This window comes from Coloeus monedula, assembly GCF_965178545.1.
Source record: "Coloeus monedula genome assembly, chromosome: 7".
Classification (NCBI taxonomy): domain Eukaryota; kingdom Metazoa; phylum Chordata; class Aves; order Passeriformes; family Corvidae; genus Coloeus; species Coloeus monedula.
The window spans coordinates 36,630,375-36,650,422 of NC_138787.1; the positions used below are offsets into that span (position 1 = coordinate 36,630,375).

General features: G+C 37.1%; 1 protein-coding gene across 1 annotated transcript in view; it reads left to right on the top strand.

The window, feature by feature from the left end:
• Window positions 1–20,048, top strand: part of ARHGAP15 (Rho GTPase activating protein 15) — a gene marked incomplete at its 3' end in the record, with an annotated part of 304,078 nt that overhangs the window by 157,122 nt on the left and 126,908 nt on the right. The window contains exon 8 of the mRNA XM_082285569.1: window positions 11,889–12,011. Within this exon, the coding sequence (XP_082141695.1) occupies window positions 11,889–12,011 (123 nt within the window). The remainder of the gene's footprint in view (window positions 1–11,888; window positions 12,012–20,048) is intronic.

Sequence of the window (20,048 nt, forward strand, 5' to 3'; positions counted from 1 at the left end):
ACATTCTTATAAAACTGAGCAACTCTTTTCAAACAGCACATTTAAAATAAATGAAATGAAAACACTTAAAAATACCCCAGTGCTAATACATTTGAAAAAAAGCCCTTTGGAGACGAAAAAGAATTATCAAGGAATTATCCCGAAATTCATGAAGACACTTTGTATAGAACACAGAAATAATTTTAAAAGCACACCGGTATGAAGTCCTACTAGAGAAAGCTTTACAGTTAATATATTTTGCAATCACATAGTGATAGTACATTTTATAGTCACTTTTGCTGAAGAAAGTTATTCTTCAGTCCAAGGACCCAGAGCCCAAGGGAAGGTGGCCAGATGTGGGCAGGGCAGAACAGGAGGGCAGCCAGATACATGCTGGATCATTTGCCATTTAGCAGGCTTTGGGGCACAAACTTATAAATCAGGGCAAGACTGCCTTTTTCTTGCTGGGTATCTGCAATGAAAGACTTCATTCAAGGTGCAGAAACTCATGGTTTGATCCACATCACTTCATGCTCACTCTTTCTAGGACAGACTGGCTGTGACATATTCAGAAAAGGCCTTTTTTTCTATTTTTCTCAGCAGTCAACTGGTTTCTGAGCAGCACACAGGTTTTTGCTTGAGAAGTGATACTGGAAGAACCAGAAAGGTGACTTAAGAATTAAGCAGTGCAGGTGATGATTTCAGGATCATTGTTTGACTGTCTTCTACCCAAGACATAGACACATTCACTAATACCAAACTCTTTGTCTCATTTCTATGGTTTCCTAGAAGTTCAGAAGTTACTGCAAAAATAATCTTTGTATATATATTTGTATGAAAACACATGTAATAATCTCTTTCCTTTCTAGGTAAAATTAAAGATGATTATTTTAGGGTGTTATAATGCTCCTACCTTCCTTTCTCCTTTTGAAAGTATTTCAGTTGATGTGTTTGAATGAAAATCAAAAGATAACACTAAAAATTAATGAATAAATAATGAAAACACCGTAACACCTGGATTGTTATATAGTGTTATCTGAAGATCACTCAATTTGATAGATCAAGGGTAGAACTGATATTAAGGCACAATTACAAACAATGGAATACTTGATTTATTGTTGTAACTTTGCTCTTAATGCAAGCTACACAGTAATTTCTGAACTGAAATTTGAAATATGGTTTAAGATATCTTTTGTTTAGGCATCTGATGGTTTGAATTTGGGCTTCCATTACAAGAAAAGCAAATTTTTTCTGTTATTTTCCCAGGTAGCTTGAGGGATGGAGGCAGAAGAAAAGGTGAGGGAGAGGCTTAAGAAGAGAGGATTGAAACATGGAAAAAGAGAAAGAAAATGAATGGGTGCTGAAACACTATAGTTTGCTGCATCATTTTTTATGAATTTGGTTTCTTTTGGGGTACGGTAGCAGATATTGCCTGCTGAGTGAGAAACAGTGCCAGGCAAGGTAGAACAGAGGTCTCATGTTCTCTAATAGAGTTTTTTAAAAATTTGTTTGTATTTGGTGTATGTGAGAATGGAGAGGATCCATTAGAATTATACTTTCTGTCATCAATAACCCACAAGGAGAATGCTGTTTGACAGCAATTTTTTTATCTGGTGAGTTGTAACCCAGAATATTAAGTTAGCAGAATTCACCTTTTCCAAACAATTTTTTATTTGGGATTCATTTGTAGCTGTTCCTGCTCAAGTTACAGGTCATTCATAGTAATAAAGCTTTCTAATTCTGTGACAGAATATTCATAATATCTTTAAAATACTCAGCTGGATAATGGTCCCCAGGATCTGGACAGCAAGACTTCAAAAGGCAGAGTCCTCTGATCTCCAGTTTCCTTATTCTCTCTAAGCTTGGAAGGTTTCAGCTATCAAGTTTTATTGGTTGATAGTCTAATTGCATTTGTATTATCTTTCCCCTTAATATTATTTTCTTTTCTCTGTATTGGATTTCATCCAAATATTACTGCGACCATGAAGCAGTTTTCTGAAATGTTTTGCTTTTGCTTTGATGCTTAACTGCTTTACATGTGAGTGCTGCAATAAGGTGCAGGTTTCTGATAATAGTTTTTCTGTAAGGAAAAGTTTCCACAATCTCCTGTACTTTGCTTATATTTGATAGAGCCCTTCAGTTTGAGGCTTTTCACGGACAAGATAAGGTTTGGTTAAACATCTGAACTTTTGAATGTTTATCTGAACTAGATTCGACCCCTAAATTTGTCCATCATTAGTTATTTTGCTTTTCTTTTTCGAGACTAAATTATGCCATTAAATATGTTCTAAAGTAGGTTAAGCGCCTGTGCAGTTTGTCAGCTGGAACATTAATTTTAAAGCTAAAACAGTCTTCTATTGGCTCTTTTTAACATTTTGTCTGAATTTTGACCATGGCTGGTCATACAGAGATTTAGTGCACCCATGAAAACCCCACATGTAGCTGATTGAAGTGTCTCAGAGTTGTTGTGATGACTGGCCTGATTTTATTTCAGGAAAATACCCTGATAATTAGTAATTATTTGCCTGCTCAAGCAGCTTGTTCCAGTGCAGCTGTTCTGGAGACTACATAAAGTACTAAATGTCACCACATGCCCTGCAGTATCTCTGGAAGGGTCTCCCTCTGAGCCCCTGTACAAGCAGACTTGAAGTCCCAGCCACAAAATGCATGGTTAAATAGACCAGCAGCTCCTTTCTGGACTTTCCTTTTCTGTAATTCCCCTGTCTCAGTCCTATAAGAGGATAACCCACAGCACATCTCACAAGGCACCTTCTCCACCCACAGCCTCTATAGGGTAGTCTCACAAAAATAGCTGCAGCCTGCTTTTGGTCAGCTTTGTTTGTTTTATGCAGATCCTAAATCACCTTTAGGGAAGCCTTTCCAGTGTCCTCACATGGACATTACCTGAGCAAGGAGCTGTAACTGCTCAAAAGTCTGAAAATCAGTTTTATTTTAGAAAATGGAAATAATTTCTATATTAAAATTTAGTTGATGGCACGAGGGTGACTATCTAAGGTTCATATTTATGTGAACGTAGATGTTGGAGATTCTTAGCAGAATTTTCACTTGAGGTAAAAAGGAAAAAGAATTCTGAAATCTGACGAGGTGCTCCTTTCAAAAATGAGCTCATGGGTGACCTTTTGTTGTTATTCTTACTCTAATGATATAATTGAGGTAGGGATAATTTGATAAGGTATAGTTGACATATAAACAGAGTACAGCAAATGGATTTCAGATCTCTGGCTAGATATTTTTTGATTACTTTAAAGATAATGGGTGTGCCTTTCTCCTTTGTAAACTACCCACATCTACACTCACTGGAAAGTACTAAACTTGCTTTTTAAAAGAGAAAAATGTGCTGGAACTTGCGGTTTGAAATAGCAAATGTAGAGCTGAATGTCACTACTGTTTCTCATTGGAAGTAAACAGTTTTAGCATGTTGGTTTCATAACTTAGGCACTATGAATTAATTCTGTCCTTTATTGTATAAGAAACACTAGAAGTTCATTGTGGGTCAAAAGATATAGGATTATGAGTATAATTGGAGACTGAGTGCAATGAGAATATAATTAAATGTTAAAATAATTTACTTTTAAAATTTAGAGGAACGAAACATAATTGATAAAAGTTTCAAAAAAGAGGAAATTCATTGGTAGGATATTCTTTCTGGAAGGGTGCCAAAAGACTGGATCTGAATAAGAGGCTCAACACGGTATCCAGACACATGTCTAAATTTCAATATATGAAACCTTTGTATAATTCTTAACAAGGCTGATATAAATACAAGACTCCCTTGCTCTCTAGATAATTAATTTGCTTCCAAAAGCATAAGGCAGAATTATATGTAGGTTTTTAAGGTAAAAGTTCCACATGGCTTACTAGCACCCAGCCCTCCAGAAGGGCTTTGTTTTGATGTAAATCTGTCCAGTGCTCCTGGTAGATAAAGGAACCATATCAGTTTCCTGTCCTTTTGCCTGAGCAATTTAGTATATGTGATGACTATTCATAATATTTGCAAAAGGTTGAAAAGGTTTTCTTTCAGATTAACTCGGGAGGCAAGTTTAAAGACTTGAAAGTTATTTGCATATAGTTCACAACAGAAGAAAGCAAACAGAACTCCATATTCTAAAAGCCCCTGAATGCATTATTTATTGTAAATTACTTGTTCAACTTGATCTGGAAATAGTCTACAGTATCTTGTTCTGTCTTCCTCAGCCTCCAATTGCATGGGATTTCTTTCTTTATTTTGTGAAGTCTTCTTAAATAATATTTTATACTCTATATGTCAACTTCAAAAGTCATTAGCTCAAATATTGCAGTTCTTTTGCTCAGTAATTGTCATGTTTTATGAGTGGGATAAGACTGTATGGCTGCAAACACGGATTCACCCAGTTATGTAAGGGCAAGGACCACTCTTCAATTCCTATGTTACAGACCATCCATTGAGTATTCTCCTGGGAATATTTTTGCAAAGAGGCTGTGTCAAGAGTCCCAATCCCTGACATGAGCTCAGGGAGACAAGTTTCCCCTTCCCAAGTACACTGTGCTCTCTCTTCCTAGAGTCTAAATAGTCTGACTTTGTGTGCTGTAGCAGATTTCATCCAAGTCCCACATGTTTTACATTAGATGAACATAAACTGGTCATACTGTATGAATAAAATGAATTCATTGATTTCTGGCATTGTGGTTTTTATATTCAAGTTAGGTTTGTATAACAGTGTTTCTAATATTGTGACAATACCAAAAAAAAATTGTGGAAAGAAAGGCTTGGCAAGTCCTGGGTGATCCACTCCAGTCCCTCCTGTCACAAGGTACAGTGTTCTGTGTCCTCATACATAAATTTATTAAGCTGCATCTTAAATTCTTTTAGTTTTATTTGCCACCATGACTTCTTTAAAAGGGTGGTTTAGAACTTCGTATTATGGCCAGTTTATACTCATCTATTCTCGTGCCAACATTGTTCTTCAGTTAAAACAGCGCTTCGCCCTCCCTGCTGTCCTCTTCTCCTCTCCTGCTCCTTTTCCCACCCCCACAAGCAAATTCATAGAGAACAATCACAGCTCTTCCCAGCCATTTTCTAGCTGGCCAAACATGCCGAGCTCCCCATCTCCTTCCAAAATCTCAGCAGCCTCTTTCTCCTGGTGCTTCTCACTGCTGCTGCCTGCACCTCTTCTGCCAGGAAATTCCACCTCACAGATGAGTGTCCAAGGTTATATACACATGAGAGAGAATTATTTTGTATCAATTAAAATTAAATATTTTGGACCTGTTGGTCAGTGGAACAGGCTGCCCAGGGCAGTGGTTGAGTCACCATCCCTGGAAACACTCAAAAGAGGAGAAGATGTGGCACTTGAGGACATGGGTTAGTGGTAGGCTTGGAATTGCTGAGGAAAGGTTGAACTTGATGGTCTTAGAGGTCTTTTCCAACCTTAATGACTCTATGATTCTGTAACACCAATCCTTCTCTAACCATGCTTTGGGTAGTACCAGTTCTAATCTGGTTACTCCAATTTCCAGTCTCGAAGTCATCAAGTTTTTGCCTGATATCCCAAATTCTTGTCTCAACTGGTGATACTTCCAGCCTTGAGTCAACAAGTAATTTTTTGAATGCTTCTACTTTTCCTGCTGAAGTCTTTAATAAAATCACAAAGACAAGTTCCAGGAATAATTCAGGACATCCACTGGTAACTTCCCTGAAGTACAGTAGTTCTCCTTCCAACAAAGTTCATTTTAATACCTTATTTAGTCACCTCACAGTTATTGTTTCAGTTCTCTACATCTTCTATAGTTTAAATAATCATTTCCTATTTGGCATCATATCAGATGCACAACTGAAATCCAGATAGATTTGTCCTATTGTATTTTCCTTTTCTAAAAAACCTTATTTATTTTATTAAAGAAAAGTACCTGTTATGATTTTGTTCATAAATCCAACATAAACTCAGAAACATTACTTACATTTCTAAACATTTATGTTGCAAATAGCACTAAGAAAAGCTGTGTGGGGAGTGACATTTTTATTTCACAATGTAAATGTGTAGTGATGTTTAACACGCTATTAATTTATTTCCATTTATTATTAGAGAGGGACAATTTTTTAAAAAAAATTCATATGCTTAAGAGCATGATGCAAAATATGAATTATACAGTCATTTTATTGAATCTTTACTGCTAATGCACGCAAATTTCACAAAGTGTAATGACACTACTGAGCACTTAAGTTGTTAGGCTGTCATATTACAGAAAAATTATTTGTGCTATATAATCACTGTTTTCTTTTTCCTATTGTTTATTTCTGAGCTTACTTCATAAACATCTGTAAATGTAGATATATTTGCTGTGGCAAATATCTATTATTGCACCATAAACCTGAATGACTTCAGGTCCTTTGGTGCCAAATCAAACAAAATCTGAGCTGCTCCTGGAAGGTGATACCCATTCTGATGCTGCATATTTTGGGTCTATGCTCTGTAGTTATAAAATCTGAAATTTTGAAGCTTAGAAGAATAATGATTGGAGTCAATGCCTGATTCCTGCCTTTTTCCCCCTCAGTCATTTTTCTAGTGCCTTTAAACTGGATGTGTACTTGTCTCTTATTCTACTCTTTTGACAAAAAAAAAATAAAATTAGTAATTATAGTGTGTATAATTCAGAGACACGCCCAAGGACTTCACGAAGGGGTCAAATAGGAGGACTGGCAAAGGTCCTTTGCTCAATAAAGAAGGTGAGGTGAGTTCTTTATCCTTAGTGAGCAGATTTTTTTGGCTTCATCTCAGAGCATCACAAAGAAAAGGAAGGAAGAAGGACTTGGTTTTGTCACTCTCAAAACTCTGGTTCTGGTTGAAAACCTGTCTATTTTTACAGGCAATGATGCATGCTGCTCCTTCCTTGAAGGACTAACAGTAATTTCACACCTGCTGCATGCCAAAAAAACTTGAAGAAATGTTGAATTCTGGATTTCAGTGGTATCCAATAAAACTTAAAGCCATGAGTTAATATATATTAAATTACACTGTCTTTCAGAATGTAGTCAGAATCATACGCCTCTGCACATTAAGATATATTTCTTCAGAAATATAAGATACCCGGCAATTAAACATTCCCATTACTTGAAATTAATTACTTAATTAATTAATTCCAACTAATATTTTCGCACATATGTTATAGCACTGCTGTTAGACTTGCACTTTCTTTCTCCAAAGTCAGGAAGTCACCTTCTCCTGCCTCCTTCTTTTGCCATCTCAGCTTTGTTTCAGTCCTTCAAGGTATTGCTGAGGACTCTGGCTATGAGTCTGTAAAGCACTTTAGAAAATTATTACTTTAAGACATCAGAGATGAGAGTTAAGCACATGGATCTGTTCACATGTATTTTAAGAAAGTTGCAGCTAGGATTTTGGTCCATGCATTCTGTATTTTGAATGATCAAGCCTGTCATTTTTAGTATTCCTTGGGAAATAATTACCAAAACTCCGTTTATGGGTGTTATCAATATACTACAACTCATCTCTTTCTAAGAACTCCACAAAATTTTAAGTCTTTGAAGAGTACAAAAAAAAATATGCATGGTCCAGACTTAGCGTTTTTTTCCGGGAGATCAAGGGTAATGAAAGAGAAGGTAGGAATGTAAAGATATTTGAATTTCTTAACTGTTTATCCATTCCCACTGCTGCTCTTCATTCTGCTCTTTCCATCCAAATGAATTATATACGATAATTTTAGGTGTTATAATAAACAGATAGGCATCTTAATAATGTATTTCAGTTAGGAAGAGGTACTTGAAAGAAATTGGTTTTGCAATACACATGATGTGAGACAATCAATAGTGCTTTAGTCTGACAAGCACTGTCAATATCCATTGTCACAGTTCAGAAAGTCATTAATGGATAGTTCTTCAAAAACCAATGCTTTCAACACGTTGGAAGTGTTCAGATACACTATACCTGGCAGGAATTAATCATAGGTAAACCCCTGAGATTGTGTACAAATGCAGAGTAAATTAAGAGTGAAATAAAAGTCATTGGAAAGAATTTGAGATCATGTTAAAGGGAGCTAAAAAATCTTGCCAATAAAATATGGAGTTTAGGACATATTAAAAAATTTTACACTCTGGGTCATTCAGGCTTTGCTCAGAACATCACACCCAGGAAAAACATTCTGCTAGAAATACATTGTCTAGATGCATGATTAAATTCACAAGAAGTAATCTCATAAACATTTTTATCCTAGCCCTGAAGATGTCAGAGCCTTGCCCACCTCTGTGAGTGGTGGCCATGTCCAAACCCTGGAGAGAGGCTTTTGTAGCTTCATCGTGCAATTTGTTGGTCACTACTTAATCCTGATTAAACCATAGTAAATTTATTCTCAGTGCATCATATTTAGGGCACTGAATGTTAAAAAGTGATTCTTCATCTGTACATCTCAAAACTTTCTTTGATGGTACTATTTCTGTAGAAGTGTGTCACTAGGAGGTATTGCATTAATTCTTGTCTTCCGAGCTTCTGCTATTTATATGTTATTGTTAAGGCTAGATTTGAATAAGGATTCAGAGGATTTATATAAGCCAAAAAAAGACAGGTCAGTTTTTGATCACTGTTATTTTTCTTTTTTTCAGAGCATTTAACCTATACTTATCACCCCTAATTCAGCCAGTGTTATTACAGCACTATCCCATTATAAGGGCCAAAGATGTGTTCTTTATTTTAGTCCTAAAACCGTGTTTATACTCTTTTATTTTTGTACCCAATCTGAATGGCACTCCCCTATTTTGATTAGCTGTTTTGATTTCACGAATCTTGAGAATTGAGGAAAAGATCTTGCCATTATTTAATTTATTATATAGCTTTCCAACCTGTGGCATAGATGGAGACTTAATAAAGTGTCAAAGTAATAAGAATACTTTTCTAGATCAAAGTGTTTATTTTATTACCAGCTAAATATGAAAGTTGGACAATATTCAGGTTACATTTTTGCTGATGAAATGTCCTTGCATGCACTTGTATTAGCAGAAAAAAAATATAATTATTTTATATTTAATTCCATAAAAGTCTTATTTTTACTTCTGCATGGAACTGTCTTCTACTTTTTTATGTTTGACATTTGTCAGCCCTCTTTTATGGAGGATACCTCTGCCCAAATTCAGAACCTGAAATTTAAAAAGGAAGATGTTAAAAAAATATTTATTGTGCTTTTTGAGTTTTATAACTACTGTTTTTTCCTTTTTTTTAACATTTGGTGTTCTTTGTATTTCCAAATATAATAGCAAAGTCATTTATTGTGGGGATATAGTGAAAAGAATTGTTTGGCAAGAGAAGGACTATTTCTAAGTGAGATCCCAACATGACTATTCCTGTCTAATCTTGGTTTTGGAACATGCTATCTAAACCCTTAAATTTCTGTGAGGCTTAGAGTTTTTTTCTGGTGACTCACATGCATTTAATAGCATAAAATGAGAAATTCATCAACATTAGCTTTGTTGTTGTTTTGAACTGTGTGTTATACAGCAAAACGTGGTACATACAAAGATATCCATGACAATAATTATTCCTACCTCTAGATGTAGTTTTAACACCATAATTGCTGTTTCAGGTACAAAACTTCCAGCTGGGTTAACCTGTCTTTCTAAAGAGCGGGATGTTCACCCTGCTGTCCTACCCTTCACACGACAACCATGTGTCCTTCTTTTGGAACACCTTAACTAGTCTGGTGTAGACTCAGAGCTAAGTATGGAGCTCCAGTGAGCATAAAACGCTTCAGAGTCCCGCAGAAAGGGAAAAGTGGCAGGCAAATGATTGATTTAAAATATATTTTCACCCCTGAATCATTTACATCACTTGGGGAAGCTTCAGAAGTCAGAATAAAGCCAACCTAGTTGTGAATTGTTATGGCCAGAATGACACTGAGCAACAAGAGAGACCCCAAACTAAATACAATTCACTCCACTGTTTCAATGTACCACTAAGATGCAGAATTAGAAACATCCATTTGTTGTTCTTTTTATAGCACAGCCAAGTGACTTGGAATTTTAGCTTGTCCCTGCCAAGGATTGCTCAATTTCGAACAAAAAGTCCTCCGCTATAATGTTAAAAAAGCACCAACCATCGATTGAATGTTAATCTTTATGTTCTATGATACATCACTCCAGGAATGTTACCATTAAAAAATGTGAATTCTAGTTTTCATAAGTGATGGATTATTGTACCAAGCCATGTATTTTCCAGTAAAGTGTCCTTTTATTTGTCCTGTGTGATTACTAGTTTGTGGAAGTATGTGTGGGGTCATTTTAGTGCTGTGGGAAAATGGAACACTCTTCTGTTAAAATCAGTAGTGAAATCAGAAGCAAACTATGCTCTGATCATTGTAGGCATGTGTTTAAATATTGCTTTCCTTAATTGGCTATATTCTATTTACTTAAAATGAACAATTTGGCAAGTTTTTCTCCCCTGACAACAGCAAAGCGTAAACCATTTTATAAGTTTGGCTGTTAAAATCAGATTTGTAATGTAAACCACAATATTCCAGGGTTGTTCCTGTTGCTTAACCAGTTATTTTAGCTTGCCATTGTTTTATAATTGTGCACCTTTAAGTGTTTTGGTTCTGTTTATAACTAATGCAAAACACCTTGATATAAAAAAAAAAAGACCAATAATAATGATCAGACTTTTAATTTGCTCTCTCTCTTTGCTTGGATCCTCTGTTTGAAGATTGCTGCATTATAGGGGAGGTTCAGTTCGGACGGGGAGAGAAGGGAGCACCTCTGTAACTGCAGCTAAATTGTCCTGGGTTTTGCTTAGGAATTCTGTCAAAGGGACAACGGACCAGGCTTCTGCCAATTCACCTTGTGAAGAATATTGTATTTTGGTGGACTGATTGATTGATTGATTGATTAATTGGTTAATTGATTTCCAAGAGAAGATGGAAGGCTGCTCTTTCCTTAGAAAGCAGAAGTCACCCTTCTGTGAGCTGGAGGCCTTTGCCAAGGGAGGCTGCACCACCCTGGCTGCCCCATTAACCTGCTCAGCAATGTGAGCAGTGAGAGAGCTCAGGACACTGAACAAGAGTTATTCAAGGGTGGCAAGTCTCAGGTGATTTGTTAGAAATCATTAAAAACCAGCTTGTTCAGGAAAAACTCTAGAAAAGGTCTCTCCGTGGCATCTCTGCTGCTTCTGGAGCACGCTGAGCTTCTTCTCCCTACTACCACTGCCTATTTTGATAGCCATCATGGTGCCCTGTAAGCACCTCAGCAGAGAAAAAGTTAAATGTATGCCTTTGAAACCTCCTCCAGGGGATTTTCTGCAGCTGGATTTGATGTCTTTTTGACACAAAGCGGGAATAAGTTGCGTTCAAATTGTTTCTCTGTTTGGTAAATGCTTAAATATAATATAATCATTAGGACAGGAATACTTTTCTTTCCATAAATTAATGCATCTTGCACACATTTCGTGGCACATGGCCATGTTTTCTATAACTGCATTAAATATATATATAACGCTTAATCCATCTTGGCAGGAGCATCCAGTCCTTCACTGGTGGTGGAACCATCCATCCTTCCTAATAGCAAGGAGCCCACAGCTAATAGTGCATAGCACACTCGGAGCTGGAGCTGAAAAATCACCCATGTGAAACCTGTGGGATTCGTGAACACTTCATGAGCAAACTGGTCGCCATCCAAATACTTATGGGCAATAAATAACAGAGCTCTGCGTATAACCGGCAGAGTGAACTCGTCGTGTTTATTCACAAAAGTATTAATCAGATGTTTGTAGTGTCCAACCAACCGTGCTGCTGACCTACCGCACAACTGGGATCCTACCAGGCTGGTTATGGCCACTATTTTCTCAGGGTATTTGAGAAAAGTACTGTTAATTTAGAAATATTGTTTCACTAAAAATTTCCCTTTTGATTTCCTTCAGTTTTCAGGCTGAACTACAGTGCCTCTGACACAAATGACAGAAGCAGAGTTAAAAGCCGATTAAAGAAGTTCATCTCCCGAAGACCGTCCTTGAAAACATTGCAAGAAAAGGGACTTATTAAAGGTGTGTTTAGTCTTCCATACTTCTTGATGCAAAAATTAAAAATTCACAAATGAATATTTTACCCTCAGCCAATTGGACAAGCACTTCTTAAATATGGTTTTGTTGCTGTATCTCATAACACACTGCTGAACTATAAAGAAAAAAAAATTAATGTATGGTTCATCTACCTCTGTGATAGCTGACTGCTGCTCCAGTTTTTCTGCTTTATTGTGCAAGTGGTAGAAGCCCCTCCATTTAAAACTATACACAATGCAAATCAAGATGCTGCACAACTCCATTTCTTTTCAAGAAAAGAATGGAGACATAGTTTCATGTTTTAGAACCCAAAATAGGACCCTCAGATGCTGTGCTGACTAATTTGTTGGAATACTTTCTGCTGCCTTCTCTCATTACTTTTCTAACTCACCAACAAAACCCGTTTTTAACAATTTGAAATACATGTCAGCAAATAAGTAATGCTTTGAATCTGTGGGGTTTTTTTTCCTATTCCAATTTCTTGCTAAGTTGGTCAGCCATCACTTTCACATATTCTTAAAAAATTGTTTCTTTGATAAAATGTGTTTGTTAGTTTATCCAAGAAGTGTTTCCCTGAGAAGCTGGTAGTTAACTTGAAGGCAGTAGCATTCTGACCACTAGCATCCAAGTAAAGCTGTGTTTTTAGATACTGTCTGGAATAATGCTTGAAAAATTTACGCACTCCCAAATTATTATGTGTGAAACCCACAACTGCACATGCAAATTGACTAGAAAGGGGCGTTTTGCCAGCAGCCCCTGTCAATCTTTGGAGTGTGAGTTTTCCAGTGGTGTGTCAAAAATGTAAGGGGTGTTGCTAGTCTGTATTAAACTGAGCCAAGAGATTGACCCCAGTCAGCATAAGCTAAAGCAGCCACAAGAGTTCAACACCAGCTGGGCCCATGTCTGGAGAGAAGAAGTTTTGATGAATTAAGTTCTTATGTTTTAGATACGTGCAGAGATGCTCAGTGCAGTGTTGTTTACTGTAAGGAAGTCTTCTTTATATGAAACCACAATGTGCCTCAGTTATGGGGTTCTGCTCCCAGCTGCTGCAGAAACTCTGAAAAAATGTCATTTATGCATCAATATGTGTGTGTGAGGTGTGCATACTCGCACACCAAACTTTCAGGATCTGTCCTCACACATTTGTAGTAACTGATTTCAGTACTTCTGAGGGTTTTGTCTTTTTGAAGTACTTTGTGAGTTGAGGGTGGGATTTGAATGGGTCATGTTTGTTTGTTTCAGTTATTACAGTAATACAGGAGTAATTTATAGTCTTTTAATTTCTGGATTTAAGGGTTGGGGGGGTTCTTAGTTTAATAAAGTGTGGCTGATGAATCTCCTGTGGTGTTACATAGGGATCAGATGTGATTCCTGCTAACAAATCCAGATTCATTAGCATAACTCAAATCCACCCTCTAATATATCTCTCTAGGAAAGACAGATGAATTTGGATTTGTCTAGAGTTGCATCAAACTCTTGATTCATAAACGTAACTTGGTTCTACCTGGGATACTCTTCCATGGAAAACGGAAATGCTTTGATTTGTGACACAGTAACTCAGAATCTGTACCCAGCACAGTTTTATTACCAAACTAATGTTGCCATGAAGAAAACATGTTAGTGATCTACCATGAAGTTTCATTAGGATTAGGTTTTGGCCATGCAAATGAGGCAGGATTTGTTAGCACAGCTTAATTCCAATCTACGGTAAGTCTATGTGAAATGCTCATTTGATAAGGTTCCTTCATTGTCTTCACCACAGTTTATCCTTTAATCTGTTAAAATGTTATGAAAATGCAGTTGCAGTGCTTAAGCAGAGACCACTTTTAAATGTTAATTTTTAGTCTTGCATTAGAATATTTTTAAATTGCAAAATGCAACCACCCAGATTACCAAGGAAAACCTTGCCAAATTTTTGTATTATAAGATGCATCTATTTATTTTTCTAAAGGTGACTTAAATGGTTGCAGAAACCCCTCAGAACTATTTATTTGCTCGTTTCTTAAGGGAAAAAAATGTTAACCAATTTTTACAAGAAAAAATTCCTCCAGCTCTGAGAACATGCCTACGAACTTTTATCCCATAGGGAAATACTTCTGTCAGAATTGTAAATCCCTTAAAATAGGGGCTCGTAATAAAAGTGTGTATAAAGCCTTGCAGGACATCTTGGTACCAAACTCCTGACAAAGAGCTGTTCTGTGTGCTAGTGAAGAATTGATATAAATATCTGTGAAGCGTGTGGTGTTAATTACTCCAATGCAGCGGCACTGTAGGTGCTGTGAAAACCTTCACTTTTCATCAAGTGCTATTCATATTTGCCAGGGGCACTATAAAGCTCTCAAATCTATATTGATTTTTTACATTGTATGTCACATTGGAACCAAAACTCCCATAAATTTAACACGTAAATTATAGTCATGAGTAAATACATTTTAAGGTGGTAAGTTCACTTAAACACAGTACTGTGCTCTGTGAGTTGCTGATGCGTGCACACTTGGCCAGAAGACTCGACACATTTCTCCACATTAACCAAATTTGGGAATACAGGCTTCAAAATTAAATAGCAGTTTGATCTCCTGGGGTACTTTGTTCTGCCAACACTGTTATCAGGAAATCTAGAAATTATGTGATTGTCATTTAACTCTTACCCAAACTTTGCTTGTGTAGAGTGTAGCAGATATCCGTGTAGAAAATAAAGTAGGGAGTTAAATGAAAATAGTAAGGAGGATAGCACTCAGACCAGGGAATGTAGAAGACTGATGGGTAAATGTTAGTTACATGTTGATCTGAAAATGAAGATGCACCGACATTTTACATGAGAAAAAGTTATTTTTGTCATCACTGCCCCATTTGTTTTCTAGTCCTGTGCGTAAAAGAAGCCAGAATGGGAACAGCACGTTGGCTCCGTTCATTGCAGTGGGCTGGTGACTGGGGCTCTTCATGCTCCAACGAGAGCTCTAATGAAGATCATCTGTCCTTGTTCCATCTCACTCATGCGTACACAAAATATCCTTGGTCTAGAAGCTTTTTGAAGCATTTCTGAGATGATGTGCAATACAGGGACATTGTGGGATGTGTTTGTGTCTCCAAGCACACTTGTGTTCTTAGATATACACGTGCACACAACCTAGAAAAAGTAAATAAGAGGCATGTCCCATGTCTGCCATTTCAGCAGTGTTATTTTGAGAATAACTGTTCAAATTTATACTCTAGGGCAGGGGTCCTTGGTTCCTTGGGATTGAAATATTCTCAGAATTTACAGAATCTGCACTAATATGCTAGAAAAATAATATATAAATCTTCTCTTTTAAAACGACTTTATAGTCTATAATTGAACTTTGACCTTTATGTTTGAGCTTTGTCATGATTTACTGTTACCCAGGATAAATTGCCAACCTTCAACTTGATGTTGGCCTGCTAACATCCTGATTTCTGAGACTTTCTAGACCAACAAAGTAAAAGAAACTTCTCTGAAACTGTGATTTTAAAGCTATGGTGGTTGTGTTGGTAATACACTATCACAAAATACACTCTCAGTAAACAGTAAAAAAACATGAGCAACAACCTCCCATAAATGACACTGTGGGAAATGAGGAAAATGAAGCTATGCAGTTGGCAAGAAATTTATTTTTCTTTTTTTTTTTTAGGGTGGATCTTTCTTTCCCAAAAGCTAGACACTGAAGGAACTTCAGTGAATGTATTTCATAAGCTAAGGCAAAAACCAAAACAGCATAAAATTTGGAATGGTTACAACTGTTTCAAGATGAAAATAAAAGCCACTCAATTGCTAGTGAAAGGAACTAGCTGTGATTTGGCTTGATAGCCTATAGAACAGGGCTCAGCATATGTCGGTGGTTGTGCAGATCGCAGCACAGAGATCACCAACCATTTCATTTCCAGGCAAGGGAAAATGTCTTTATTGTATGTGTCTCACTGGACCTCGGAGTAGTTCAATGTAATGAGTGAAATGTTCATGAGAAGTCCAAAAGAGCGGATTAAGACCCACCTTTGGTGTGTTCTGTAAATCTTGCGGGTTATGAAGGAATTTTGCAAGCTTTCTGGTGCACTCAGAGCTTAGGGAAAGTTAGGAAATGTTTCCTTTGACTTGCAGGGACAATGGGTCACAAGGGTATTTCTTTCTTTGACAAGGACATTTGGAAGCACTTTTCCTAAACCCTGTGGATGGCCAGACACTGAACAAAGCTATTTATTCCTTTGACATGATGCTAAGAAATGATTCAGAGAATTTTAAAATACCTCATTTTGGGAGAAGTGTTTTGAGTAGTACAGCAGACACACTCTCTTTGAATTCAAACAAGCTCTTGTCCCCAGTAAAAACCAGAATTTCTTAAGAGGGACCTGTGTCTGTAGTACTATCTTCCCTTTTTCTGAGAATGTGAAACAAATCTGGCAGCTCATATGCCACTTAATAGTAACTGCTCACAAATGTAATTTTTTTTTTTTTTTAATTGATGACCACCACAGATCGACAATGTATAGTAAATCTCCACGTTAAAAGGACTGGGCAAGATTCCCAGCTTGCATAAATCAGGGAAGCTCCACTGACAACCTCACCAACTCCAGTCAGCTGAGGACCTGCCCCACTTAATGTAAAAGTTTCATGGCATTATTTGGAGCCCCAGTCTGGAACCAGCATGACTTTAATGTCTGACTTAATGCGTCTGACTACAGATAGAGCAGCCAGAAGTCACCTTTAAGAGTATGGCTCCAAATGCATCACTTCCCCCTGCAAAAGTTCACAGCTCTGGTGCCTACTGTCCCTATCCCTCTGCTTGTACATTTATCTCTGATTTTGTCTTTTCATTCTCCTTCCCTCTTTCCCTTTCCAACATTCAAACAGATACAAAGAAAACAACTTGGATGAAGATAAAAAGCTCTGTTAGTCCAGCAGTTCAAATCCAGATGTAGCACAGTTAATTCTGTTCCTGAAAGGCACAGGATTACATAGATATAATTCACGTTTCTAAAAACTTCGGCATTGTACCATTATACCATCTCCTCTCATGCCAGAATTTAAGCTTCTTCCTGAGAAACGGGAGTATTGGCCATGCCGTTCCCTGTTTTTTTAATAAAGAACACTGAAGAATGAGTTCCTTCCGAGTATGGCCACATCCCATCCATGTGCACCCAAAACAGTTAAACAATGACATTTTCAGTGAGGACGTGGCTTTAGTGATTTTGTTTTAACTGTTTCTTTTCCAGAAGAATTGCCTCCCATAGTCGAGATTTCTGCAACTCAGGATTAGTGACTTTGCTGCAGTCTGCAAGAACTACTCCAGAAAAAAAAAAAAAAGTAGCTCTGTCAAGCTCAAGGAAAACTTGAAGCTTCCCAGAATGAGCAATTCATTGCAGCCATAATCATCATTTTATATTATACAACTTGTGAATGTCCATTCCCTTCTCTTCTGGTGTCTGGTTTTATATCCCTGTGCAAAGCTGTCACACACCCCACCACCTCCAGCGGAATTTTTAACGTGCAGATAGCAGGGATGTGTAATGTAAACCATACCACCAAACATATTATGAATATATTGCTCTTCTTAAAAATGCTTGTTGGTTTTTCATACTACAGTATTGACTAACTGTCGGTGTTTGATGTATGGTTTACCAGCCTGATGTAGACTTATGGTTAGAGCTTAACTTGTTAGTTCTGCTTTTGCAGCCAATTCAGAATAACTACAGATGCCCCAAGATATTAAAATTGACTGCTCAAATGGACTCAGTGTGGGAGTTTCATTGGTTTTAAATTGATAACAGCTGAAAGAGTGAATGATTAAAGCTGTATATGGGCATAGTATGCAGCTCCTTTGTAAGAGCTCTTGTGAACAGAATCCACTGCATGGGAATTGCCTTTGTTCTAATAAAAGATATTTCTGAACAATTGTTAGTTTAAATTTTTAAATGATGAAACAAGAGCATTTCAGGAGCCTATAGAGGAAATAATTCCTGAGAAACTGGAATAACTCTGAGAAGATAAAGTGGATTTCTATTCAGAGGGGAGCATTTAAAGTTAAGTAGCATTCCATAAGGTGGTAATTGTGTCTATTTCCCAGGCATTTGAGTTAAATAAGCTGGATAGGAAACATAAACTGTCATAACAGGAGGTTAGGAGTGTTGTGTACATCTTTTTTTTAAGTCATAAAAAATTAAGTTTTGGAGGACCTTATCACAAATAAATCAAACAAAAGGGGTTTTGCTTCCCTTATCCCTTTGGGAGAAGTTATTTTATTTTTTTGAAAAAATGTTCTGGATAGCTTTCCCTTAAACTAGTTTTAAAAAATATATATCTCTACACTTATAAAAGAATAAGAAAATAATATTTTAATATCATTTACATAGTGACATACAAATCTAGCTTAAAAAACTTAGCAATTCACATTCCTTGTTTTTGAAATTCTACACAAACAAATCTTAGGTGAGTTTTCCACAAGTCTCACTGTCACTTCCACAAGTGTAAATATGGCAGTGTAACCACTGCCATTCCCATGTTTACGCACAGAAACAGTTCCAGCAAAAAAATCAATTGATTAGAGAGAGTCACGGAATTTGTGGTACAGGAGTACTCAGGATTGAGAGTATTTGGATGGCTCTTGGGATCATGTACTTATAAATGCTCATTAATTTCTAGAAGGGGACAAAAACTCTCCAAAGCAGATGTATGCTGTTGTTTTACCAGTCTATTTTGATGTCCCAGAAGTATTAATGCTGTTTTGCTGCCCTTCCATCCAAGATACAAATCCTGCGTGCCTGTTTCCTAAAGAAGAGGTGATTTAAAGCTTAACTGCAGGGTACAGAATGTGACTGTATGCATACAGTGAAAGGTACAAAAAATGAGGTTAAATATCTTGCTGAATATATAGAATCTGCACCAAGAAATGAAGTAATGGACTAGGTGAGAATTGTAAAACTGTTTTCAGCCTGTTCAAAATTTCCTCCCAGGAATACCAAAAATTCTGTGCTCATATTGGAGATTGAAAGAATAACTGTGAAATAATCCGAAAAGTTGATTATGAAGTGGTTATAACACAGAAGAGAAACTGCTGAACAGCCACACATTAATTTCATTTCAGTTCTTCATGTGTTGCCATCTAAACACAGTGCAGTTCTTTGCCTGTTTTGCTTCTGAAATTGTTTACAAGTGTCTTTGTCCACCAAATAAGATACACTTTTACTTCTTTTTTAACATAATTTACATTGGAGACCATTCTATATTATGCAAAGAATTTGACAGGTCTTTGCTAAAATTTAAAAAAACAATTAAGATGTCAAAAGAGGAAGTGCTAGTACATTTTAATCATAAATCTCTGTATGTATAATTACCACTGAAGGCAGCTATAAATGTTTTATGGAGAAAATGTAACCAGACTGTGCTTTGTCAGAAACATAACCCCAAAACATGTAACAGACTGTTCGCTAATGCTTAACGCCACACATGCACACAACCTTCCTCAGAGCACTTCTGTGAACCCAGTCCTCCATCCCTTCTGCAGCCGAAACTCCGACTAACTTCAATTCAGGCTTTGATGTACTCTCCCAGAATGTAGATCACACGTTTTGGGAGGTGCTGGAATAAACTTCCCTAATGCATCTCGAGAAGTCCAAAGGAACCCCTGCCCTGCACCTTGTTTCCGTCACTCTGTTCCTTACGCTGGGGTATTAGGAAAGAAAAGGCAATCGAGTCGCTCTTGAAATCTGAGCTGAGTATGAAATAGTGGTGATTAAAGAAAATGAAGCTCCCTGCAGAACAGAAAATAAAAAAATGGGACTTTTGCCTGTTAGTGAGGAAAAGTTGTGCTGCTTCTAGCAAGAAGTGCTCCAGCTGGTTATGGTGGAATATGGTGGCACTGACTATGGACGAAACATCCAGCTCCATGGGACCTGCTGCTGGCTTTGCTGTGCAGAGTCCAGACTGGTTCTATCACCCTTCTGCTATCTATATGATAATTTTCAAAGCCTCCACACCAATTTACAAACCGTAGTGCTCTGTTGAAATGCTATATG